Raw genomic sequence first — 27,188 nt, forward strand, 5'->3', positions numbered from 1 at the left:
GAATGCATTTTAGCTGGCTTAATTTACCCAACTTCATGTTAATTTTTTGGAGCAGGCAGAAGAAGTGAATATATAGCCTTCATGTTCAACTTCATGTCAGCTTGTGTGTCTTCTAATTTTTATAAAATACTAACTCCATGTTCTTTGGCGTGATTTCTTCTTTTCTGACACTTTCCTAAATGCATAACCTTTGGTAAATCATTTATCTTTTCTGTTACTCATTTGCCTAATGTTTAAAATGAGGATGATAATAGTATCTACTTAATGGTTATTATATGGGCTTAAGTTTATATGTGCTGCCGAAGAGAGCACAATATGGGCTTAAGTTAACATTTGTTAGGAGCTTAGAAGTTTGCTTAGTACTGGCAAGTGTTATGTAAATTGATATTATTTAAATTTTAAAAATGTTATTTGTTTATTTGACAGAGAGAGAGAGAGCACAAGCAGGGAGAGCAGCAGAGGGAGAGGGAGAAAGGCTCTCTGCTAGGCAGGGAGCCAGGTATGGGACTCTCTCAGGACCCTGGGATTATGACCTGAGCCAAAGGCAGATGCTTAACCACCTGAACCACCCAGGAGCCCCTAAATAAATATTTTAAAAAAGAGATGAAACATCGTGAGGGAAGGAGAATGGGGGAGGGCTGTGGAATGATGGTTGTCTCCCCTTTATCTACCTTCTGTCACAATTTGGAAACAAACCATTAAAAAATTTAATGGAAACAAACCATTAAAAACCATTAAAAAATACTGGGTATTTTTGGAATAGTGTTTATTCAAAAGAAAGATACCTATTGCCATCATATGTTTAAATCTCTGACAATTATTTACATATTTAGGAAATAGCCTTTTAAAATTTTGAATGGAAAAAGTAAAACATTAATGTCATTTCTGTATAAATGAAGTCTGATGGAAAAAAAACACAAGCCGATCAATATGGGAGAGTAGTGTTTTTAATATAGCAGAATGAAAGTCTTTGGAAAAGACTTTCCAAAAGTTTTTGTAGATTTCATTGATGTGTTCAACAGTATCTGGAAAAAGGAAAATAACATAATTAGTTTTGTATAATAGAATAAAATTACATTTATAGCAAAATATTGTTTTGTGATTTTAATGTTAAAGGACTGTTTTAAAAGTTTACCTACAAATCTATACTATGATTAAGATGCATGTTTAAGAGATTCATTTGTTTTCTTCTATCTTCTTGTATATATGATGCATGCAGTCTTGTAACAATTTATTTTCAAATGCATTGTTATTCAATATTATGCTTTATTTGCATACATGTATACATTATATAGGATTCCTTTGTGTGAGGGCCTTCGGTCCAGATCAACACAATCATCTTCTGATACTGAATGATGTAAAATAAAATTCCTTCTCTACCTTAAGAGACTTTTCTGGAAAAGTGGCACATTTCTTCTGTTACTTATTATGAATTAAGTAATTAATATAGTAAGAAACTAAACATAAATGCTTACTGAAAATATGCAATTATTAAATTTATGTAACATCTTGAACTAATTTACCAATCAATACCTTTTTGATCTAATATAATAGTAAAATAAGTAAAAAACAAAAGAATACAGCAACATTAAAATTTAAAGCTTTTTAATCGCCTCGACATTAACTGTTATTAAGAGACATCACCAATGATATTAACTGCCTTCACATTTGATTTTCAATTCTATCTCAATAGAAATTCTGATTTGGCTTGTGAAATAAAGTAAAATAGTCCCTTGACATTTTTCCTGTCCAGTTTTATAACAGTAAAATTGGAACAGCTTTGGGAAAGGACAGAGGAGTGAGGAATGAGGGTAACCAAATATCTTGCTCAGATGAGCTCAGGTGGAATGAACACAAATGAGCTTTTTGACCAATGCCTTTCTTCTCAGGATAATGTATAACAGAGGATAGAAGACACATTTGTGGGGGCAAGAGTTAGGGACGGGAGATTTCAGCCTAAATTCTTGTTCATGTTTTCTGAGGCAGTGGCTCTTGGTGTGGGGTAAGGGAAGCTGAAGAGTGATAATAGAGAAAGATCTGTGTCAACTCTAGCAATGGTTCCTCTCATCCACAATTCAACCCCTATACCTCCTATGGAAGTTTCTTCCTTTCATCAACCACTATTATTTTAGAATATTCATCATAATCGTTTTGGATCAGTTTAAGGAAAAACTACTCAGTTCCTGAGTTCCTTACACAGGACATAAGCTTATAATTGCAGAAGCTCGAAGACACAGGTCCAATGCCTCTCCACACCCCCCTTTCTTGTTTTCATGTAATAAAAATATATTCCAAGGTGGTTTCACATGATGAGATTTAGTCTATTTGATGTGTGATTTTTAAATCTCAGCATCATGTATGACTTACGGAAATAAAGGATTGGTACTCTCTTTTCTAGAAAATGTCATTTCTTTACCTAAAAACAAAAAGACCTTTCATGCATGATAAAATGTACTTCATTTCATAATAGTGGGCTTATCTTTCTTGAATAATCTTTATTTTCTTGGAAGTTGTATCCTGGTGATCTCTTTGCAACTCATATTTAGAATACTCTAGATTGCCACCATATTTAGCTTTTGAAAATGGAGAACTTGTCAAATCATTCCTCTCAAGGAAGATCCTTGATAAATTTCTTTGGCTAAGGAAAAAGTCCAAGTATTTAGCAGTGTTTTCGAGCCTCCCCCCCACACCTTTTTTTTCTTTTTTTTTTTATCAAGTCCCCTTTTTTTATCCATATTTTCCAACATTTTCCCTCTGCCCCCATGTGAGCCACAGCATAGGCTGTAGATGGAAAGTGCTTTGAATCAGAGGAAGCTGCTGAATGAAAGTGTTAATGTGTGGAGTATTGTAGGGTAAGGCTTGCTCTTTAGACTTCTCTGGAGCAGTTTCAGACAACCATTTAACTTGATCCTGATCTTTATCAGGAACAAAGGGACTGGAAGAAAATCGGTACCTCCATGGAGGAAACGATTGCCAGAAGCGTTCCATTAGTGGCAGCCTATTGCAAAATTTTCACTGGTGGATTTAAGCTCCCATTTTTTTTCAGTCTGTGCCCTGAATTCAGAGTTTCTTCCATGTAGTTGGGAATCCCACTTTCCTTTTAAAAAATGGTCTATTGTTTGGACTACATCTACTAAAACTTAAGGAATAGTTGCTTCTTGAAGATTTTTAAAAGAATGATCATTTAAAAAAAAAAAAAAAAAGCACACACACACTATACTTCAGGTCAAGATGAGTAACAGAAAGTGGTTTTACTCTTTTACTTGGAACGGATTTTTAAAAATATACCAAACATGGGAGAAGCAGCAGGTTCTTGATCTGAGCATTAAGCAGTGAAGGACAGTGATCCCTAAGAGAAAGGAAGAAAATAAAGTGAACCCTATGATTGTTCTAGCTTACTGCCTGGAGAATTTCCAGGCCTTCGTGAAGGGAAATGGAGCTAGGAGTCCAGGAAGACAAGGTAGCTGAAATTCACAGAGCAGACCATCAGAGAGGTAAGAGAGGGACAAAGATAAAGATACAAAGTTCTAAAGAGGTTACCCTCATATTTTCAACTGAGTATGGATTATTTATATGATGATATCACCTGAAGCCTGGTTTAAAGAACCACTGAAAGACAAAATGGAACAATATCTGGTACTCACAGAGGGCAGGGAAAAGTTTTTGATTTCATAAGAGTGAAAAATCTCAAAATTCACAGGGCATAAACTTGACTACTCAATGGTTTGATCTCCCTAATGGGAAAAAGGAGCCTTAGTTAAAAATGTTTCTTTGTTACGGCTTGAAAGCCTTAACAGCATTGTAACCTAATGCCAGTGTAAAATGAAGCCCATGAACAAGTGTATATGGGAAAAACAATGTTTTCCCCTAACATTGGAAACAAGGCAGGGATGTCTATTTGATCACTTCTATTTAACGCTGACCTGGAGGTTTTAACCAGTACAGTATGCATTAACAAATATATAAATAAATGGAAATAAATCAGTAGCATTGAATTTGGAAATTAAAATGTTTACTAATAGATGAATGGGTCATATATATATATATATATATATATATATATATGACAAATTTCAAAATAATTATGCTAAGTGAAAGAAGGCAGACACAGAGGAGTATTTACAGTATTATTTTGTTTCCATGCAATTCTAAAAAATGCGAGCCAATCTGTAAGGACCGAAAATGGATTAGGGATAGGAAAAGAGGAGAGTGGGGTTTCCCCCCTCATTGGTATATAGATCTGTTAAAACTTACCATGGCAAACCTTTTCAGTACCTGTAGTTTGCTGTATGCCAACTGAATCTTCATAAAGCTGTTCAAAATGTTTAAGTGATACTTGTTTGCTTATGGGGAGATTCAGTTTCTTTTCTCTCCTACAAATTCCGTGCATTAAGGGAATAAGGTTTAGGCAACCCACCTAATCCAGGGAAGTAGCAGGCTGGTGTTCTGAAGCCACAGGCTCGGCGTCATCAGGCTCTAAGGGCCCAGGCTCAACGGCAATAAGCTTTGGGTTGGGAGGTGTAGTAGGTACAGCTACAAGAGGTGTGGCTATGTAAGGTTCAGCAGGCTTAGGCATGGGAGCACTGTCTGGGAAAAAAGGTCCTCCAAGCGAACTTGCGGGAAGGGCAAAGAAGGGAGATTTCTGAGGAGGAGTAGGAGGCGAGGAGGACAGCCAAGTAGTTACAGGAAGACTAGACCTGTGGTAGAGGAGAGCTCCGGGAGAACTGAGAATCCAGGGTAAGGGGGGTCCCCCTGAATTAGGGTCAGGATTCCCACGGTAATTGGGGATTTCATTCCCTGAAGGATGAAAAGGAGGAGCAAAATTATTGGCTGATGTGGGATAAGGAATATTCAGAGATGGGTTAAGAGGGTAATGATTGCCGCTGTAATCCTAAAGGAGAAGCAAAGAAGTCGGTTAAAGTTGATTGTTTATACCTATGTTATCTCTATATTACCCAAGTTATGACCATGATGCTCTACAGGGAGTGAAGATTTTTTGATGAGAATTCCAATTTAGTCTCTTTCTTAAGGCTAATATATTTCCATAATTTTTGTGATAGAAACTACTAATTTCTTGAGAATATTGATTCAATTTCAATTTTGGGAGAAATATTTTGTGTTAAGGCAAATCAGAATCTTATAAACTGAACGATATACCAGCTTAGTCTAGGAGAAAATAGAAGGAAAGTGTGTGCCCAGTACAGACTTGGTATTTCCAGGCTTCCTTCTCTGTACCCTCTGCCCAACCCACTGCTCTTAGTGCCCGCAGATGTCTTAAGGACCCCACTAAAGCATTCACTTAGATATACCCCTTTTATGCACCCTTTTGATCTCCTCTCCCATCCTATAACATTCTAGTCTGCTCATCAAGGTCAAGCATCTCTAACTGTTATTAAGAAGGAAACCAGACTGGATGTGGAGGAGTGATTGCTGGCTTTTCCAAAAAAAAAAAAAAAAAATTGAGATATAATTGAGTATAGTTCATACCATATTGTATATTTGAATGTTCTTAAGACAGTAGATCTTAAAAGCTGACATCAGAAGAAAAAAAATTGTAATTGTGTGGTGATGGATGTTACTTGGACTTAATGTGGCAAGCATTTTGCAATATCTATCCCTGGCTTTTCACATTTAATTTTCCCTGTGCTGTTTGTATTTTATTTTTCTTAAAAAAGATTTTATTTATTTATTTGACAGAGAGAGATCACAAGTAAGTAGAGAGGTAGGCAGAGAGAGAGAGAGGGAGAAGCAGGCTCCCTGCAGGGAGCCCGATGTGGGACTCGATCCTGGGACCCTGAGATCATGACCTGAGCCGAAGGCAGAGCTTAACCCACTGAGCCACCCAGGCGCCCCCTGTTTGTGTTTTAAATGAGAGATCAAAAATGTTGCTCATGCATTCACTATTAAATTTCAAATGGTTTCTTTCTGTAGAAGGACCTCTACAAACTTCAGTTGCCCCAGATTTGTCTGTTACATGTATGTGAGACTGGCGGGGAGGTCCAAGGTCACAAAATTATGTAGGAATTTACAGAAAATTAAGACATTTTTTGGTCTCACATCCACAAAATTTTATTTCCTATCATAAATTTTTCATGCAGTTTTGGTATATATTAGTTTATGTATCAAGATCCTAGATTCTTTGATTCAGTGCATAGCTCCCTTATAATTTAAAGAATCTTAAATGTTTGTAACAAATATTTTAAAAATATTATAGGCTATGTTTAATATTTCTTATGTATTTATGTTAAGGCTGGCCAGTTGACATTTTCTTTACATATATTATAAGCTAATTTGTCAATGGCAGACACCATTTATGAACATATATCCAGTTTTCATATTTGTCAGAAAATATTGCCTTCTTTATCAACAGTACTTTTCTGTGATATGTAACTTTAAATTCCAGTTTAAAACATTTAATCTAAAGTGCAAGCAGTGAAACTGGATAAGATACCACTATGAATAGGAAAATTATAGGATACATAAATACACATATGCTTATATTTATACATGCATTTTTAATGACCCCTCATAACCAAGCAAAGAATGCATTTCTAAATTACTTACCTTTTCAAGGAAAAAAAAAGTAATACTGAATTATTTAACATTATTAGATAGAAAATACCATTTTTTTAAAGACTTTTTTTTTTTTTTTTTGACTGAGAGATCACAAGCAGGCAGAGAGAGAGGGGGAAGCAGGCTCCCTGCTGAGCAGAGAGCCAGATGTGGGGTTTGATCCCAGGACCCTGAGATCATGACCTGAGCCAAAGGCAGAAGATTAACTCACTAAGCCACCCATGTGCTCCAGAAAATACTATTTTTTGAAAATGCTATTTAAAAAAGAAAATAATACAGACCACATTTTAGTATCTTAAAATATAAATAAATAAGAACATATTTTACCTTTTCATCAGATGAGAAAATTTTCTAAAACAACAAAGAAAATAATGTTTGTGTTAAATTTCATGCCACTGAAAAATGCCATTCTTTAGATCTCTACCTACATTTAGAGTGACTATAACTGACAAAACTGTCCAAGCAACTTGGAATTTTCTTTCTTAAGTGATAGTTGTTTTCCTATGATTATGTGGACTCTTCTGCTTTCTAAATACATTCTTACAAAATGGTTATGCAATGGCCAATATCAATATTCTATTAGTACCAGTGTTTCTACACTATCATTAAATTTCTCATTCATGTTTATTTGTAAACTTCCACATACAGTGCTTAATTGGCTTATGTATACCAGATATTTACGCTAGAGCATCATTCGTGTTTATTACCCCGTGACTAAACAAGGCTTTACAAAATAAATTCTCAATAAATGCAGATTGTTCCTCAGTGGATTTGGGATATTTTTAAGCCTTTTCTTGGTGGATATTCAAGGATTTATTTTTAAAATGTATAAGATGAGTGCCTACTATGTGCTGTCTGTCCCACGTGCTCTATATTGGGATCCTAAGTATTAGAAAGAACAAACAAGGTTTCTTTGTTCAGACCTAGTTATTGTGTCTCCCAGTCAGTCCAGCTTCCTCATTAAAACTTAACATTGTATAAAAACCAAAGCAATGAATTAACAAAAAGTAGAATCAAAGCTTTAAACACAGAGGACAAACTGATCATTGCCAGAGGGAAGGGGGAGGAAGGCAAAATGTGTGAATGGGATTGGGAGATACAGACTTCTACTTATGGAATGAGTAAATCATGGGAATAAAAGACACAACGTAGAGCATATAATCAATGATATCATAATAGCACTTCATCGTGACAGATTATAGATACACCTGTAGTGAGCATAGCATAACATAAGAGAAGGTGAATCACTATGTTGTACACCTGAAACTAATATAACGTTGTGTGCCAATTATACGCAAATAAAAAAGGAAGAAAAAAGAATTTAATATTATATATAACATTTCTGTTCAATTTGGTTTGGTTTCCTGAATTGCTGAGTTAAAAATGTTTCCTTTTGCATCATATTTTCATCCTTAATTATGATGCACGTTGCACAAGTGATAAAGGTTTCAGAATGTTCACAGAGACAAATGTCAGTGACTTGTATTGTGACCATAGATCCCTAGTTTCTCTTAAGTAATATATTAACTCTTATAAGAAATTCAAAAGAATAAAAAGAATATCTCAGACTGTTTTCATTTTAACAGTTATTTTCAAAACCTTTCTACATTTGTATTCCATAAACATTTTTCTTCAAATAAGAATAGATTAATAGCACTAATATTTTAACAGCAATAGTAGTCCCAAAGCTACAGTGTAAAGGAATCAGAGACTTTAAAATACACTTTAAGGTAAAAACAAATACATTCATATGTAAATGAAAAGAGTCTTACCTCATCAGGGAAGTGGAAACGCTTCTAAAACAAAGGAAAAATTAATTCACTATGGTTATTTGAAAACATCTGTACCCAGATTTCCATATTACTGAAGAATTTGTACAGTTTTATTAGTATAGTTTCTTTCTTCTTTTTTTTTTTTAAAGATTTTATTCATTTATTTGGAAGAGAGAGAGAGAGCACGCCCATGTGCACAAGCTGGAGTGGGGAGAGTATAGGGTAGGGTAGGGAGCAGAGCGAGAAGGTGAAGCAGACTCCCCGGTGAGCAGGGAGCTGACTCTTGGGGGCTCCATCTGAGATCAACCATAGTTTTGACCTCATTAGTTGTCTTAGAAAGTTTTACTTTTGCTGAAGGATTTGGGTTTGTGATCTGTAAATCTGAAAGATTATCTGGCTGTTATTCATATATTTGTTTTTGCTGCTGTCTTTCACTCTCAAGTTTTGTTTGTATTCTGTGTGTGTGTATGTGTGCATGTGCACGTATAAGTGCCACTTGTTTACACTTGCACAAGGATCATATATTCACTTGTTCTCCAATGAAGCTTCAATGAAGTCACCACAGATTATGCACAAGAATAAAAAATAGTATAGAAACTCATCATTTACCATTTTAAGAATTAGAGTTTAATTCAGGTAATTTTAGGAGATATAAAAACGTACCTTGAAATTTTCCCAGGATGATAACAATAATTGCAATAGTATTAATATTATATTAATATTAATATTATTATGATAATATATAATACAAAGTAATAATATATAATAAATACAAAAATATATATTATATATTATATAATACAAGTATATATAATATAATAATAATATTAATAATACAAAGTAGCTTTGAGTCCTAGATACTCTGATAAACACCTCAAAACCATTCTGTGAGGTAAGTGTCATAAAATTCTCCTTTTATAAAAGAGGCTATTTAGCACACTCATTGGCTAGAATTAAGAAATTTCCATCAGCTATCTCTTACATTGGAGTTGCATCTGCTTATGCTGCATTGAAAGTCATTATGTCCATTGAACCAAGTATTCCTTGTGACTCTACCTAAACACTTTCAGCAAAGGAACATCACTGCCAGAGGAAGCCCAACCCAGCTTTCTATAATTAGAAGATATAAACTCTGTTAAAACAATCTACATGGCGTTCTGGCTGCCTCTAACTTTGTTCTCCGCTAGCCCACTACATTTTTGAACTAACCTCTTTTCCTTGCTGGTTAGCCATTTAGATAACACTTTATTATTTTGCTTTTAAAAATATCTTTTGAAAAGTTTGGCACAACAAACCTCATGCCCATTAACATATCTCTCTGCTTTGTTGTTATCAGTGCTATACTAACTTATGTCAATAACATGAATTCCTATCTATGATTGTTTGATGGTTATACTATTGCTATAACTTAACTATTAACTATTTCCTCACTCACCTTTGCAAAAGCAACATAAAAGATGCAGGCCCACAGTAGAAGCTTCATTTTGAGTGAGCTTATGAAGACTAATTTTATAAAGTGGTTGTTTCAGAAAAGATACAATATATATCTTAGTTATTTCTCTTCTCCTAGAGAGAGACAAAAGAATGCATGGTTTGGTTAGTCTGATTAGAAGCACCCTCAATAGGAAATTTGGTCTTATGCTATTAACTACTGTTGTTACCTAATAGGAATGATGTTAAAACAAAATTACTCTATTCTGAAATGTCCTTCAGCAATCAGTTGGCTTCTAATTAAACTTCTTTAAGAGGGACTGAACTCATTTAGTTACCTAGAGATACATTTTTGCAATTAATTTGTCATGGAGTGCTTACTATGAAATAAAATTCCTTAAAAGTAGCCATTCTGTGGGTGCTGTATTAGGATTTTCTTTTTACAGAATAATTAGGAGATTAGTATCAACAACTTGGAAAAATTTCCAGTCCTAATCTTGCTGCCACTGTATGCTGTGGCATAAACCTTTAAGCTTTTAATCATCCATTTTTTCCCTCTCTCTCTGAAAAGTGGTGGGTCAGCCCTATATTCAGGTGTGTGTCTTGATTACGCTAAATTTTCTTCAAAAGATCAGCAAGGAAATAAAGGCCTTAAACGACACACTGGACCAGATGGACATCACAGATATATTCAGAACATTTCATCCCAAAGTAACAGAATACACATTCTTCTCTAGTGCACATGGAACATTCTCCAGAATAGATCACATCCTCGGTCCTAAATCAGGACTCAACCGGTATCAAAAGATTGGGATCATTCCCTGCATATTTTCAGACCACAATGCTCTAAAGCTAGAACTCAACCACAAAAGGAAGTTTGAAAAGAACCAAAATACATGGAGACTAAACAGCATCCTTCTAAAGAATGAATGGGTCAACCGGGAAATTAAAGAAGAATTGAAAAAAATCATGGAAACAAATGATAATGAAAATACAACGGTTCAAAAATCTGTGGGACACAACAAAGGCAGTCCTGAGAGGAAAATATATAGCGGTACAAGCCTTTCTCAAGAAACAAGAAAGGTCTCAGGTACACAATCTAACCCTACACCTAAAGGAGCTGGAGAAAGAACAAGAAAGAAACCCTAAGCCTAGCAGGAGAAGAGAAATCATAAAGATCAGAGCAGAAATCAATGAAATAGAAACCAAAAAAACAATAGAACAAATCAACGAAAGTAGGAGCTGGTTCTTTGAAAGAATTAATAAAATTGATAAACCCCTGGCCCGACTTATCAAAAAGAAAAGAGAAAGGACCCAAATAAATAAAATCATGAATGAAAGAGGAGAGATCACAACTAACACCAAAGAAATACAAACTATTATAAGAACATACTATGAGCATCTCTACGGCAATAAATTTGACAATCTGGAAGAAATGGATGCATTCCTAGAAACATATAAACTACCACAACTGAACCAGGAAGAAATAGAAAGCCTGAACAGACCCATAACCAGTAAGGAGATTGAAACAGTCATTAAAAATCTCCAAACAAACAAAAGCCCAGGGCCAGACGGCTTCCGGGGGAATTCTACCAAACATTTAAAGAAGAACTAATTCCTATTCTCCTAAAACTGTTCCAAAAAATAGAAATGGAAGGAAAACTTCCAAACTCATTTTATGAGGCCAGCATCACCTTGATCCCAAAACCAGACAAGGATCCCACCAAAAAAGAGAGCTATAGACCAATATCCTTGATGAACACAGATGCAAAAATACTCAACAAAATACTAGCCAATAGGATTCAACAGTACATTAAAAAGATTATTCACCACGACCAAGTGGGATTTATTCCAGGGCTGCAAGGTTGGTTCAACATCCGCAAATCAGTCAATGTGATAAAACACATCAATAAAAGTAAGAACAAGAACCATATGATACTCTCAATAGATGCTGAAAAAGCATTTGACAAAGTACAGCATCCCTTCCTGATCAAAACTCTTCAAAGTGTAGGGATAGAGGTCACATACCTCAATATCATCAAAGCCATCTATGAAAAACCCACCGCAAATATCATTTTCAATGGAGAAAAACTCAAAGCTTTTCCGCTAAGGTCAGGAACACGGCAGGGATGTCCATTATCACCACTGTTATTCAACATAGTACTAGAGGTCCTAGCCTCAGCAATCAGACAACAAAAGGAAATTAAAGGCATCCAAATCGGCAAAGAAGAAGTCAAATTATCACTCTTCGCAGATGATATGATACTATATGTGGAAAACCCAAAAGACTCCACTCCAAAACTGCTAGAACTTATACAGGAATTCAGTAAAGTGTCAGGATATAAAATCAATGCACAGAAATCAGTTGCATTTCTCTACACCAACAGCAAGACAGAAGAAAGAGAAATTAAGGAGTCAATCCCATTTACAATTGCACCCCAAACCATAAGATACCTAGGAATAAACCTAACCAAAGAGACACAGAATCTATACTCAGAAAACTATAAAGTACTCATGAAAGAAATTTGAGGAAGACACAAAGAAGTGGAAAAATGTTCCATGCTCCTGGATTGGAAGAATAAATATTGTAAAAATGTCTATGCTACCTAAAGCAATCTACACATTTTATGCAATTCCTATCAAAGTACCATCCATCTTTTTCAAAGAAATGGAACAAATAATTCTAAAATTTATATGGAACCAGAAAAGACCTCGAATAGCTAAAGGGATATTGAAAAAGAAAGCCAACGTTGGTGGCATCACAATCCCGGACTTCAAGCTCTATTACAAAGCTGTCATCATCAAGACAGCATGGTACTGGCACAAAAACAGACCCATAAATCAATGGAACAGAATAGAGAGCCCAGAAATAGACTCTCAACTCTATGGTCAACTAATCTTCGACAAAGCAGGAAAGAATGTCCAATGGAAAAAAGACAGCCTCTTCAATAAATGGTGCTGGGAAAATTGGACAGCCACATGCAGAAAAATGAAATTGGACCATTTCCTTACACCACACACGAAAATAGACTCAAAATGGATGAAGGACCTCAATGTGCGAAAGGAATCCATCAAAATCCTTTAGGAGAACACAGGCAGCAACCTCTTCGACCTCAGCCGCAGCAACATCTTCCTAGGAACAACGCAAAAGGCAAGGGAAGCAAGGGCAAAAATGAACTATTGGGATTTCATCAAGATCAAAAGCTTTTGCACAGCAAAGGAAACAGTTAACAAAATCAAAAGACAACTGACAGAATGGGAGAAGATATTTGCAAACGACATATCAGATAAAGGACTAGTGTCCAGAATCTATAAAGAACTTAGCAAACTCAACACCCAAAGAACAAATAATCCAATCAAGAAATGGGCAGAGGACATGAACAGACATTTCTGCAAAGAAGACATCCAGATGGCCAACAGACACATGAAAAAGTGCTCCATATCACTCGGCATCAGGGAAATACAAATCAAAACCACAATGCGATATCACCTCACACCAGTCAGAATGGCTAAAATCAACAAGTCAGGAAATGACAGATGCTGGTGAGGATGCGGAGAAAGGGGAACCCTCCTACACTGTTGGTGGGAATGCAAGCTGGTGCAACCTCTCTGGAAAACAGCATGGAGGTTCCTCAAAATGTTGAAAATAGAACTGCCCTATGACCCAGCAATTGCACTATTGGGTATTTACCCTAAAGATACAAACGTAGTGATCCAAAGGGGCACGTGTACTCGAATGTTTATAGCAGCAATGTCCACAATAGCCAAACTATGGAAAGAACCTAGATGTCCATCAACAGATGAATGGATCAAGAAGATGTGGTATATATACACAATGGAATACTATGCAGCCATCAAAAGAAATGAAATCTTGCCATTTGCGACAACATGGATGGAACTAGAGCGTATCATGCTTAGCAAAATAAGTCAAGCGGAGAAAGACAACTATCATATGATCTCCCTGATATGAGGAAGTGGTGATGCAACATGGGGGCTTAAGTGGGTACGAGAAGAATAAATGAAAGAAGATGGGATTGGGAGGGAGACAAACCATAAGTGACTCTTAATCTCACAAAACAAACTGAGGGTTGCTGGGGGGAGGGGGTTTGGGAGAAGGGGGTGGTATTATGGACATTGGGGAGGGTATGTGTTTTGGTGAGTGCTGTGAAGTGTGTAAACCTGGTGATTCACAGACCTGTACCCCTGGGGATAAAAATATATGTTTATAATATTCATATAGAAAAAAAAATTTTTCTTCAAAGAAAGTACAGCCAATCTCTAGTTGGCTGTCTTCTCCCTTCTCCCCAAACATAAATTATCTCCACTCTTAACTAAAAATATATATACATGACACTTTTTTAACATTAATATCTCAAAATGTGAAAAATATAACTGCCAAGAAGTATTTTATTAATAATGATATCAGTTTCATAATAATTGTCAAATGAATATTCAGATGTTAAATACAGCTAAAGTATTTCGTGGATCATTTCTAATTAAATAATGTCTGATTTTTAAAATAATTTCTATAATTCATTTTATCCTCTATAGTATATATTTTTTTGTGAAGTGACAATGTATTACTTACATGCTAAATATATTCCAATAACGTGAAATATTTGCAAGTTTTTGATGAGATCAGGAATGCTTTAGTGTCTTATTCATAACAAGACCTAGGCTTCAAAATTCTATTCATGGGAGTAGCCCAGGAAATTATATACTCCATCCATTTCTCAAAATATATATATTTTTAAATTTTAGATCATCTGTTTACCTGTTTAACATGGTTTGACCACATATTGGATGGTCTTTGCTATAATATTCTTTGATATTATATGTCTGTTTTTTTGTTGAGAGACTACAAAAGCAAGAAACCAATAGGTTTTATCATCGTTTTTAAGTTGTAAAGATATATGGGACAACGAACTGCGCCTCATTCTCTTTTCCAATAAACAGCACTGGAGAATATCTTCACAGGTCCCAATACCTAGGGTTTTCTGGAGCTATGGATATACTTTCATGTCCTAGATGCGTTGATATTACTTATCTCTTGTTTTTGCATTTATTTTTGTTTCTTGCCTCCCAGGAATTTGAGTCAAATTTCTTAGCCATATTTAGAACTCTACAGGGCATTATGGCACCTTACTTGGGAATCTTACTGCATCTCTGACTTTATATCATTTCCTCTAATCTTGCTTTTCCCTTATCAAAATATCTATATTATTTTTAAAAAATTCTGTTTTACTTATTTTCCAAGCTGTTTTAAATCCTTTTAGAATGAGTCATATTATGAACAAAGAGAGGAAAAAAAATAAGCAATCAAGCAAATCTCCTAAAATTGTTTATAGTGCTAAAATTTCTCTTTGGCATATTTTAACATTTTTGTAGAAATTAGGAGCTGATTTTAATTGGCTAATTGTATGTGGCAATTAAAATGATGAAAGTGGATAAGATCATATAGGAAAAATATGTATAGTTAAAAAGAAATGGCTGAGGTCAGAGTCCTAGAAAATATCAATGTTTGTGTAAAGAAGACGTCCATGTGAAATATCTAGAAGAAATAGCTAAAGAAAGAATTATAAAAATTACCAGAAAGGAAATATTAATAGGTCCAAGTAGAATCGTGCACCTGGGGGCAACTTATTCATTTTCTAATATAATTTCCTCACCTGTAAGGTATAGTATTAATCATTATTAGTAATGTAATAATTATAAGGTTAATTCAGGCAAGTATATAAATTACCCTGCACATAACTGCTTAGTTTCATGTATTATGATCATCATTATTACTTTTACCACAATCTATTAAAAAGGAGAGATTACAGAGAAAATTTTTTAAAAGCATCAAAAGAGCTATTAGTTTTGACAAAAAGTTTATTAGAAACTTGAAGGAGACAATTAAGTTATGTTGAGATTTATCAAGTTATTGAAGTATTGTAGTAGTGGTGGATAGTGTTTGGGCTTGATAGACTCAAGACTATTTAATTTTGAAATAAGATTAAAGATTTTAATCTTAAAATAGAGAGGTATTTTTTTTTTTTTGGTATAAGGAGTGTTGAGGAAGGCAGCTAACTCTAATGACAACAAGACAAAGTTTGATAAGCACACTTTGGTGACAAAAAAAAGTTCAGAAAATTAACTTACTTTAAGATTCATCTGCTTGAAAGGAGTGGCGGCAGACATTGAGTTCATGGTTGGGGGTTTTCCTGACAGGATTCAGTGCAGGGAGGCAGAAGAGTTATATACAGTGTGACGATAATATCTGAAATAGTCAAGGATAAAGTCTGGGCTGTGTAAGAAAGGGAGTTCTGATAGGGAATAGAGAGAATGGAATACCATCAGAGTGTTAAGGGGTGCAGTGTTCTATGAAAACAAAGAAAACTTCTCTCAGCTTCTTCCTGTTCCAGCCTTTCAAAGTATATGTCATATGTTACTTCCTTCTGAAAACAAACAAACAAACAAACAAACAAAAACCCTTTAGTGTTCAACCTGAACAAGAAAGGAAATGAAGCTAAGGGGGATTGAATAGAATGGAAGATAATGGAAGGGCAAAAAAGACTGGAATATTCTATGAAGTGAAAGAAAAAGTCTTCAGTTTTCAAATATTTTCACCAAAGACACACGTCTTACAACGACACTCTCCTGTGAACAGCCCCACCACTCCAGGACCTTCCCATAACAACCAAATGCATAATACAAATTTCTAAGCTCAATAACCTTCATATTTATCCCTCCTTTCTGACCTCAGCTCTACTTTCCCTTTACTTCCCTTCCCTCTGTCTTCTTTGGATGTGTTCATCCCCTTAGAGTTTTCCCTTATAAGACATGCATGTACCCACTCATCTGCTCTTTGTGTTTCTTCATTTGCTAAATACCATTAATAGGAGGCCTTGGAAGATTTATATTCTCAATGCCTGACTCCTTTCTTCAGTGGGACAATGTGAACTAAGAGGAGGATTGAGGGCTCTGGTAAACTTCGGGATTGAGGCTGTGGCACATTATGAGCATGAATAAATCAGAAAGATGGTAGGTTGATGGCTGAATAGTCTGCCAACTCAGCTGGGGTTGGGAAATATAATTAGTAGTGTTCAAGTTTATCCATTATGAGAAGTAAAATCTAAGTGTAAAGTTATGTCAGGGATAGCCAAGCTCATAAAAAGTCAGTTGGTAAAGGACTCTTTATATTATCATTCGTAGCCTCGTGGGCCAGTATGAACCATGGAAATAATGATTACACACCAAAGAATGCAATTGAAATTTTATTTTGTGGGGGAAAGAAAGGTGGTTTTCCAACTCAGAAAGAATGATGAAAACATCTTACATAATCATCAGCCCAGTTTGTAATAAACCACAATACAGACCCAGTATATTCAACATGAATTAACAGGCAAAGTGTAAATGACTCAGGAAATATTCTGCACGGTCTTCCTTTGGCTCAGTGTTTTTGGCTTATTAACAGGCCTGTCCAAGCTGGTAGAATGAAGAAACATTATAGATAGGAAAATGTAGAAGGTAGATTTTCTGGTCAAACCTAAAAGGAAAAAGATAGTACTATGTTATCTACTAGGCTGGTCTCTAGCAATAATATGTGTTTGTATATAGAACCATACAAACTCTCATCCACTCTAATCTGGCAAAATAATTAACTATTAGTAAATTATTTTCTAGTGCCTCAAATGATATCTAGCACATAGTAGGATTTTTGTAACTATTTGTTGAACAATAAATGAGTGAATGAAAGTTAATGGGCTCTTCAGTCTAACATACAAAAGTAGTGTATATCTTTATTTATTAAATGGTAAATATTTACATTTTAACATAAAATGTAAATATTTACCATTTGAAGGCATATTTAACTACTTTTATTTTCCAAATAGTTTATTAGACATAAAATATTACTGCTTCTTATATTTTAAACCCTTTTGATCTACTTGAAATCTTGATTTTATTAAAGGAATTTTATTATGTGGAAAGGCTTTGGGCTGATATTTTAAGAAATCACTTTGTAATTATTAAATTCTTCAGAATTTATTTTACTTTTTTTGTTTTCTCTATTTCTTTTATAATTTTTTATATTTTTCTGTCAATTTGGTATTTTTGTCTCATTATTTCTCCTGCCACTGCTTTGGTTAGTCTAATTATATGAAAGAACTTAGTTTAGGACTTAACTCAGATGCATAACTTGACCTTTCTGTACCACCATGTCCTCATGCCTCTAACTTAGCATTTAGTATATTGTATCGCCATTTCTGTGTCCTTGTCTAGAACAGAGCTTAATGAAGGTAACTTTGGTATCATTTCTATCTCATGTCTCTCACATGATGGAGCACATGATCAGCTTTTTAAAACTGTAGAATAAATATATAAATAATGATAACAAAGGGAATATTGCTATTTATAAAATACAACTACTTTTAGTTTTTATCTGTAGTAGTTGTTAGTATCTTCCTCATAAAAGATTATTTTGTGAAGTTGCCTCTTTCTCATTCACTAGGAAGAATAAAATGACATGACAAAGCAAATGAAATTTGTGACAGTGTACCTAAAGTTTAAAAGTGCTCTTTCAATAATACCCTATCTGGACTTTGGGTACAGTTTGACTTGAACAGGGGAAGGTTTGATCTTTAGGGCCAAAGATCTGTATTAGACTTGGTGCTTTGGCTTTTGCAGGGTGATCACAAACAAATTACTTAACCTCCAAAACGCCTCAGTTTCCTTACCTCAAATTGGCTAATCATATTAACTACCTCTTAGATTTTCTTGTGAGCATGAAAGTAGTTAATATAAGCAAAGGACTCAAAACAGTGACCAGCACATGGTAAAATCCTTTAAAAATTACTGTTATTACTAATTTCTTTGAAACCTACTTTGTCCTATTGCAGGGCATATAAAAAGAACAAGAAGGTAAATTGAATGAGTCAGAATTCTAAGATAGGAGATAGCCTATACTGCAAGAAGCATATAAGAAAAATTAAATGTGAATATAGCAACACTGATATGCATTCGTTTCCTTGGATTTCCACCTGGCTTTAAAGCAATGGGCAAATTATCAAAGAAAAGAAACCAAGAAAAACTAAGGTATAAAAAATGATTTTTTCCCCCAGCGAAAATGATACAGGGAATTTATTTTAGAGCAGCTTGGTTTGTCTAGGAAACTATCTTGGTATTATACATCTTTCACAAACAGAAATGCTGAGTCTGCACTTCTTGGCTCAATTCAAAGACATGGATACACATCTCTGTGAACATTAAGTTTGTGATAGTTTCCACCTAAATAGTTTCCACTAATGCTTCTGGCTGAATGCATCATTAGCTACAGAGAAAATTTCTTATAATTTATTTTCTTAGCTAATTTATGATAATATATTTTATAAAGTATTCATAAAAACATGCACAAAAAAGTTACATAGATAAGTTACATTAATGAATCAAGAAGGTGTACACAAAGTATAAAATATTTCATAAGCCTAAATACCATTTAATTAAAATTGAAACTATATTACTTAACAATATTAAGGTCACGTTCTTCACATAACAATTCTGCTTTAGGGGTGCCTGGGTGGCTCAGGCAGTTAAGGGTCTGCTTTTGGCTCAGGTCATGATCTTGGAGTCCTGGGATGGAGTCCTGCATTGGGCTCCTTGCTCAGCAGGGAGCCTGCTTCTCTTTCTGCCCCTCACCCCTCACTCTCTCTGCCCCTCACTCTTTCTCTCTCTCAAATAGGTAAGTAAAATCTTAAAAAAAAAAAAAAAGCCAATTCTATTTTAGATTATTGTTTAAATTCTAGGCATAAAAGCACTTACCAAAAGCAAGTAGAAGTTGTCAATTCAAAAATCTTAAAGGTGTCTCTTTAAAAGAGAATTAAATGACATATTTTAGCTAAATGTTTATAATAACAAACAAAAATAATATATGGAAATATTTAGAATAGATTTTAAGCATCTCACATTCAACTACAGATACTAAATTCTTCTTTTCTCTAATAATGAGGAAGATATCTTTAAATGTTACCTGTATATCAAAGAAACGAAGTCATATTTAAACAAATAATCTTGAGGAATGAAGTGACTTACTCAAAATCAAACTATAGAAATGATCCCTGAAAGTATAGTCTTGACTTACTCAAAATCAAAAGCTTATTTATGTTAGGTCTTCTGTTCTAAATTCTATATTGTTTATATTAAATTGTTCTCTCAATTCAATTTCTTGATTTCTCACTTATTTTTCATGTTGAAAAGAATGTTTACTAAGTCGCATTTTTAAAAATTAAATAAAAAAATATTAACTAGAGCTTGGACTACTTTTTAGAATTTTAGATACTTATGGAAAAATGAAAATAATATTTGCTATCCTAACCTACCAATAAAACCTGCTATAGGAATCAGCTGAAATCTTTTAAGCAAATACTTCAGAGATTGAAATCCAATGTAAATACAATTTATCATTTTAATTTTTTATAGCTGTGTTTATACTTTATGATTTATAATTTAATTTCCAGCCTAGAAATTTTTATTTAATTTTGTTTTAGCTTCTACTGAACAGAATCTGTTGAAATTTTCATTATTTCATTTCTTTAGCTTATTTTTAATACAAAAAATAATTCTATTTTTAAAATTAGAAATAAAAAGGGAGAACATTTTTTCATGTGTCTGTTAGCCATTTGTATGTCTTCTTTGGAGAGAGAAGTTCATGTCTTTTGCCCATTATTTGTCTTGATTATTTGTTTTTTGGGTGTTGAGTTTGAGAGGTTCTTTATAGATCTTGGATATCAGCCCTTTATCTGTAATGTCATTTGTAAATATCTTCTCCCAATTCGTCGGTTGTTTCTTAGTTTTGTTGACTGTTTCCTATGGAATATTACTCAGCCATCAGAAAGAATGAATAGCCACCATCTGCACAGACATGACTGGAACTGGAAGGAATTATGCGAAGTGAAATAAGTGAAGCAGAGAAAGACGGTTACCATATGGTTTCACTCATATGTGGAACATAAAGGAATAGCATGGAGGACATTATGAGAAGGAAGGGAAAAATGAAGGGGGGTGGAAATCAGAGGGGAGATGAAGCATGACAGATTATGGCCTCCAGGAAACAAACTGAGGGTTTTAGAGGGGAGTGGGTGGGGGGGATGTGTTAACCAGATGATGGGTATTAAGAAGGACACAGGTTGTAATGAGCACTGGGTGTTATATGCAAATAATGAATCATTGAACACTACATTAAAACTAATGATGTACTGTATGGTGACTAACATAACATAATAAAAAAGTAAAATAAAAAGGGAGAGCTTACCAGAGTGGGAATAATTTGATAAGCATTTATCTTAATCTGATTCCATGGCTTCATTGTTGTCTGATATGGAGGAACAGTCTTGAGATGTTGGGGCAAGGTGAACTTCTGATAATATTGGTTGACTTTTTTCTAGAAAAAAATATAAGTAATTATCCCAATATTGCATGTACCAGATGATACCTGAACATAACCAAAGAAACTAAAACTTGGTTTGTTTGGATAAATTCTAAATGATACTAAACAGACCTAACCAAAGGAAGTTAATTCATGCAAAATGTTTCTACTTTTCCATTTGTAGAATGAACTGTGGAATTGAAAGGATTCTTTGGTTAATTCAGACCCCAAGGCCAAAATGCTTAAGGAAGAAGAAAAAGTGCTTGTAAGAAGGCAAGAGGATAATTTCTCAATTTACTAGGTAGGGTAAATGCCTCAGACTGTGGTTGCATTTCCATGATTGGTAGAAAATATAGTTTCTTCACATACATAAAATGTGATTTAATTTAGTAGAATCTGTGACACTGAGCCATTATTAATCTTTCTGAGTGTTACTGACCTTGTAGAAGTAAATGAATTAATATAGATGGAGCACTTTGCATAGTGCCGCCATCTGTTTTACGATTAATATATATTCCTGTCTTCCATCTTCTATTTTGAACTATCTGTAAGGACCAGACTATAGATTATTATAGGGATTAAAATTAAAATTAAACACAATAGCATGAACCTTCAGAATAATATCCTGTTTTTACAAAATAGACTATCGGTGGGTTTTCAGAATAACCATGAGATAATGGTTGGGTGGATACATCGCAATGATACAGTTAGTACTATGAGAGAATATTTTTCTAACAATTTTGACAGAGTATAAGGAAGAGTTTTATAGAAATGAGAATTTATTAAAAATAATTGTTGAGAGGAATGCAGCTTAACAACGTTCATTCAGTCTGGTTATGTTATAAATGTTTGTATGGGAAAATTTACCCAAATTCTTTGGTAATTCTTTTCTTCTTCAGTCAGCCCAGTTTTCTGTTACTAATAAAAATAAACTGTGATAAATACAAAAAATATAATGGGGTTATATTTTAATTTTGTTTGAATGAAAGTCACTTACTTTAGTGGGTACTTCAGTTGACTCCTTAAGAAAACAAAATAAAAATCAGCTTTACTTGGATAGCCCATCAGTAATTTTATCTATTCATTATAGTAGAGAATTAGAGCTAATTATTTTAATAATTAAGGGCCAAGCCATGGCAGCCAAGAAACAGAGTGCTACTTTATCGGAATTTACTATGAATTAAGTGAGTTTTGATATTCATTGTCAGAGTTATTCAATATTCATTGTTCTGTGTCAGCATTATGATATTTGACTGAAAATATGTTTTATTTCAAATGTTCTATTTACCTACATTGTTCATATAATGTCAAAGTCTCATAGAGGATAGGCAGATGCAAACTATATACAAAGGAAGAATGAGCGAGAGAAAGAGAGAGATGCAAAACGAAGTAGACCTGTGGAGTATGGTGGGAAAGCCTTCTTGCCATTTCTGGGAAGACTGCTGTGTTTTATCAGTGGCCACACGCCCACAGTTGGAGATGGAGAGAAAGGATACAGCATGCTTTTGAGGCACAAGAGGAGAAAGATGTTTCTCTTGGGCAACAATCCATGCTTCATCATTTTCTCTTGAGATGTTTTTCCCATTATGCTCATGGATTTGTTGTTGTTGTTGTTTTTTCCTACCATAGCAAATACTCTTGTAGTTGTGATTTACCCAATTTATAACCCAATCCGGTTTTCAGTCCCCTAAACAATATGAGAGAGAACCAGGGTAAAAACTATCATGTATGTAATTGTAGGATTCTTATTGGGCATTGGTTTATTTAAAAAAAATGCATATTTGCATTGAACCAGAATTCAGCTATACATGATCAAAAGTATGAGATAGAACAGAACTTTTGGCTGTGAAGATAGTTCATTTCAAATATCTAAAATGATTTTGGGCTTGTGTATAATCTTATAAAGGTTTTTCTTTATTTCCAGCATTTCCTTATTGGGTATTTTGATGTGACTTTGTTAAAAAATTAGCAATACCTAATTTACTTAAAATAATTAACAAACAGCTTGGAAGTACAGTATTTCTCAATAATGTATTAGGTTGTTTAATTTTAGAAGTATCCTTTCTCACACCAGATGAGCTGCTAGAAGAACTCTTAAGGAAAAAAATCGTCATCATCATTATCAAATTGGGGGACCAAGGTAATTGGATCCTTGGTAGTATATTCTTAATATTTGTGAAATTAAAAATATTTCTCCCATTATAAGGATATTAGTATGACAGGTGAAAAAGAAGGATTGTAGTAAAGTTTTCAGTTCAAAAAACAATAAAAACCAGTTTTTTTTTTAAAAGAAACTGTGGAAATCTCATAAAATTTATGCTGTATGGAAGGGTCCTACTTACATGGAAGGATTTAATTGAAAGAATTTAAGATAATTGAGAAAACTAGTAACTTAAGATTATCATTCTTTTTTATTAAAGGAAGAGCATTTTAGATAGGCCTGACTATTACTCTTTTAATATTTGTTTTTAAAACTATGAATTAAATATAGCTTTATGTAGAATCAGTATCATCATATTAACACTTTCCTTTGGGGTTTCCTTAAAGAAATAAAATAATAATTAGATATTTTATTCTCACTGTATTGGTTATAAGTAATTTCCTCTTGAATATATAGAGGAAAAAAATCCTTCTTTTATAAAGAAGAAGAATAAATGTAAACTAATTTTTATTGATTCTTTTGTGTCACTGTGGTGACACAAAGTAGCACTTGGTGTCCCTAAAATCTAAGATCATTTAAGGGATATAGTACTAGCTAAATACATATTTATTGGGACGCCTGGGTGGCTCAGTTGGTTGGACGACTGCCTTCGGCTCAGGTCATGATCCCAGAGTCCCGGGATCGAGTCCTGCATCAGGCTCCCAGCTCCACGGGGAGTCTGCTTCTCCCTCTGACCTTCTCCTTGCTCATGCTCTCTCTGTCTGTCTCTCTCTCAAATAAATAAATAAAATCTTTAAAAAAAATAAATAAATACATATTTATTAAATAAATGATGAATGACTCATCTCATTCATTGACCAATAAATAAATAAGTGTTATTTGGTATGCATAACCACATTATTTTCCTGTTTATATGACTATAACATAAATAATATTTATTTTATTTTATTTTTTTAAAAAAATTATTTATTTATTTGACAGACAGAGATCACAAGTAGGCAGAAAGTCAGGCAGAGAGAGAGGGGGAAGCAGACTCCCTGCCCAGCAGGGAGCCCCACGTGGGCTTGATCCCAGCACCCTGAGATCATGACCTGAGCTGAAGGCAGAGGCTTTAACTCACTGAGCCACCCAGGCACCCCAATAATATTTATTGAATAGCTGGAATGAAATAAAAAATAATGTCTTTAATATATATTTAATATAAGTGGTTTTGATTTACTTCCTGAGATGAGGGCCAGATTCCTTAAAAATTCCTTAAATTATACACTTTAATCTTATTTTTTAAATTGTTATTTTTCTTCTCCCTTTTTTGGAGTTTTACTCAATCTCAAGGATGAACTAAATAGGACTAAAACTAGGCTATTTTTCAGATGATGTGGAAATGGCAAGTCATTTGTGAAATACAGGAAGACATGTAGACAATAGTACTTTATATGATTCTGGATGAACTAGACTTCTAATTGCAGAATGATACTTTGGATTCCTCCCACTTTATTTGCAAACTTTAAGATACACACCAGATTTCCTGGTATGGTAGCAATATTAATGGGTGACCTTTAAAAAAATAAGTAGTAATTGGGTATTTACCCTAAAGATACAATGTAGTGCTCTGAAGGGGCACGTGCACCCGAATATTTATAGCAGCAATGTCCACAATAGCCAAACTATGGAAAGAACCTAGATGTCCATCAACAGATGAGTGCATAAAGATGATGTGGTATATATATACAATGGAATACTATGCAGCCATCAAAAGAAGTGAAATCTTGCCATTTGCGACGATGTGAATGGAACTAGAGGGTATCATGCTTAGTGAAATAAGTCAATCGGAGAAAGACAACTATCATATGATCTCCCTGATATGAGGAAATGGAGATGCAATGTGGGGGGCTTGGGGGGTAGGAAAAGAATAAATGAAACAAGATGGGATTGGGAGGGAGACAAACCATAGGAGACTCTTAATGTCACAAAACAAACTGAGGGTTGCTGGGGTGAGGAGGGCAGGGAGAAGGGGGTGGGGTTATGGACACTGGGGAGGGTATGTGCTATGGTGAGTGCTGTGAAGTGTGTAAACCTGGCGATTCACAGACCTGTATTCCCGGGGCTAATAATACATTATATGTTTATTAAAAAATTAAAAAAATATAAAAAGAGAAGTAGTATTAAAATTTTTGGTAAAGTATCCTAGTACAGGCCTAATATTTATCTTTGGATGTGTACATTTTATTCTGTCCTCCCCAAATTTTTCCTAGAGATCTGGAGTTCCAGTTCTATATTCTGTAAATCTAAATTTATTGCTTAAAAAAACTAGAACAAAGATGCAGTGCATAGGAAGTATACAATATCTTCTAATTACTGGGATATTATATTTGTAGTAAAATGCCTTACCTCACTGGAGGAGAGCTGTTCTCTGTCCTGTACATAATGTATATTTTAAAAAAAAAAGGCCATATTTCTCATATGAGGAAAATTTCCTTAAGACAAAACTGTTTTATAAATAAAATGGAAGAGTACTTGGAATTTGGGCAGGTTACTTCACTTTCTTGCATTTTTTTACATTACTGTCTTTTTTATTTTTTTTAAAGATTTTATTTATTTGACAGACAGAGATCACAGGTAGGCAGAGAGAGGGGAGGAAGCAGGCTCCCCGCTGAGCAGAGAGCCCGATGCAGGGCTTGATCCCAGTATCCTGAGATCATGAGTTGAGCCAAAGGCAGAGGCTTTAACCCACTGAGCCACCCAGGCAACCCACATTACTGTCTTTTTGCTGCATAAATATGAAACTCTATCCCCTCCTATATTAAAGAATTATTTGAGGAACCAAGCAAAGTGATAGATGAGCAAACATTTAGGACATATTTGCTGAATTTAAATGAAATTACTTATTTGTCACTGTGGTTACCATTGTTATTTGTTACTACATTTGGACAGTAGTGTTTGTCATTTAATTTCTGGATTATAAAATTTTATGCACAATTGTTCTGTATTCCAAGTTAGAACTTGTTCAGGTAGCTTGTCTTTAGCTATTTTACATATCTTTATCTTGAGCTGGTCCCTCACCAAAAACAAAAAAAGAAAAACTCATGCAAAACAATGAAACAAACAAAAAGGAGCTCTTAACCACAGTGGGAGCAAAGGCATAGGTCCTTGTCTTAATCTGATCCCATGGATTCTTAAAAATCTGATGTTGATGAGAAGTCTGGAGATATTGGAGGAAGTTCGAGTTCCGATAAAATTGGTTGATTTTGTTCTAGAGAGAAAGAAAGTTATCAATATTTATTCCAATATCTCCTCCATGGATCAAAGCAGATCTTGACAGAACCAAATAACATAGATGATTTGTAAATGATGGCAAATTTGCCTAACACAAGAATAGTTTAGCCACATAAAACTTACTGTAACTGTGTCTACTTTATATAGTGGAATGCAGAATTAAGAAAATTATTTAATTAAGACCACCAGAACAATACCCATGTGAAAATAACAAATGCAGAAGAAAGCAAATGGAAATTTTTTTATTTAAAAGGTCAGTGTCTGTCATTTCTTCTCTGTGTGTATAAGAAGACTGGTCTTCGGGGTCAGATAGACTGAACTTTAATTCCCTTGATCCTGGGGAATCCATGACCCAATCATATTGCTTAATCTCTCTGAGCATTATTTACCATGTGGGATTATATCTTTAAAAAAAGAGCAGTTTTCATAGTGTCTTCTGTTTGTAAATATATAATATAAATAAAATAAAATAGCTATCAGCTGTATTTATCTGTCTATATCTATATGTGTCTATCAGGCTTAATAAATATTCTAGTAAATACCAGAGTCCTTTGATCTGACTTTAAAGATTTTC

The 27,188-nt window shown here is 34.3% G+C and overlaps 1 protein-coding gene across 1 annotated transcript; it reads right to left on the minus strand.

Annotated features, from left to right (window-relative positions):
* Window positions 1-935: 935 nt before the first annotated feature.
* PRR27 (proline rich 27) lies at window positions 936-16,079 on the minus strand. Its single transcript, XM_059153828.1, has 6 exons — window positions 15,921-16,079; window positions 9,781-9,911; window positions 8,346-8,369; window positions 6,901-6,924; window positions 4,418-4,891; window positions 936-1,025 (listed from the first exon to the last, which is right to left on the minus strand). The coding sequence occupies exons 2-5, from the start codon at window positions 9,826-9,828 to the stop codon at window positions 4,418-4,420; spliced, it is 570 nt and encodes a 189-aa protein (XP_059009811.1). The 5' UTR covers window positions 9,829-9,911; window positions 15,921-16,079; the 3' UTR covers window positions 936-1,025.
* Window positions 16,080-27,188: the final 11,109 nt, after the last annotated feature.

This window comes from Mustela lutreola, chromosome 1 (assembly GCF_030435805.1).
Source record: "Mustela lutreola isolate mMusLut2 chromosome 1, mMusLut2.pri, whole genome shotgun sequence".
Lineage (NCBI taxonomy): Eukaryota > Metazoa > Chordata > Mammalia > Carnivora > Mustelidae > Mustela > Mustela lutreola.

What these genes read in the sequence shown, in the direction of transcription:
- PRR27 (XM_059153828.1), bottom strand. Translation starts at nt 9,828, where the DNA reads ATGAAGCTTCTACTGTGGGCCTGCATCTTTTATGTTGCTTTTGCAAAG. An exon ending in TTTATGTTGCTTTTGCAAAG is followed by an intron (nt 8,370 to 9,780) that starts GTGAGTGAGGAA and finishes CCTTTGTTTTAG; the next exon opens with AAGCGTTTCCACTTCCCTGA. An exon ending in GTTTCCACTTCCCTGATGAG is followed by an intron (nt 6,925 to 8,345) that starts GTAAGACTCTTT and finishes TTGTTGTTTTAG; the next exon opens with AAAATTTTCTCATCTGATGA.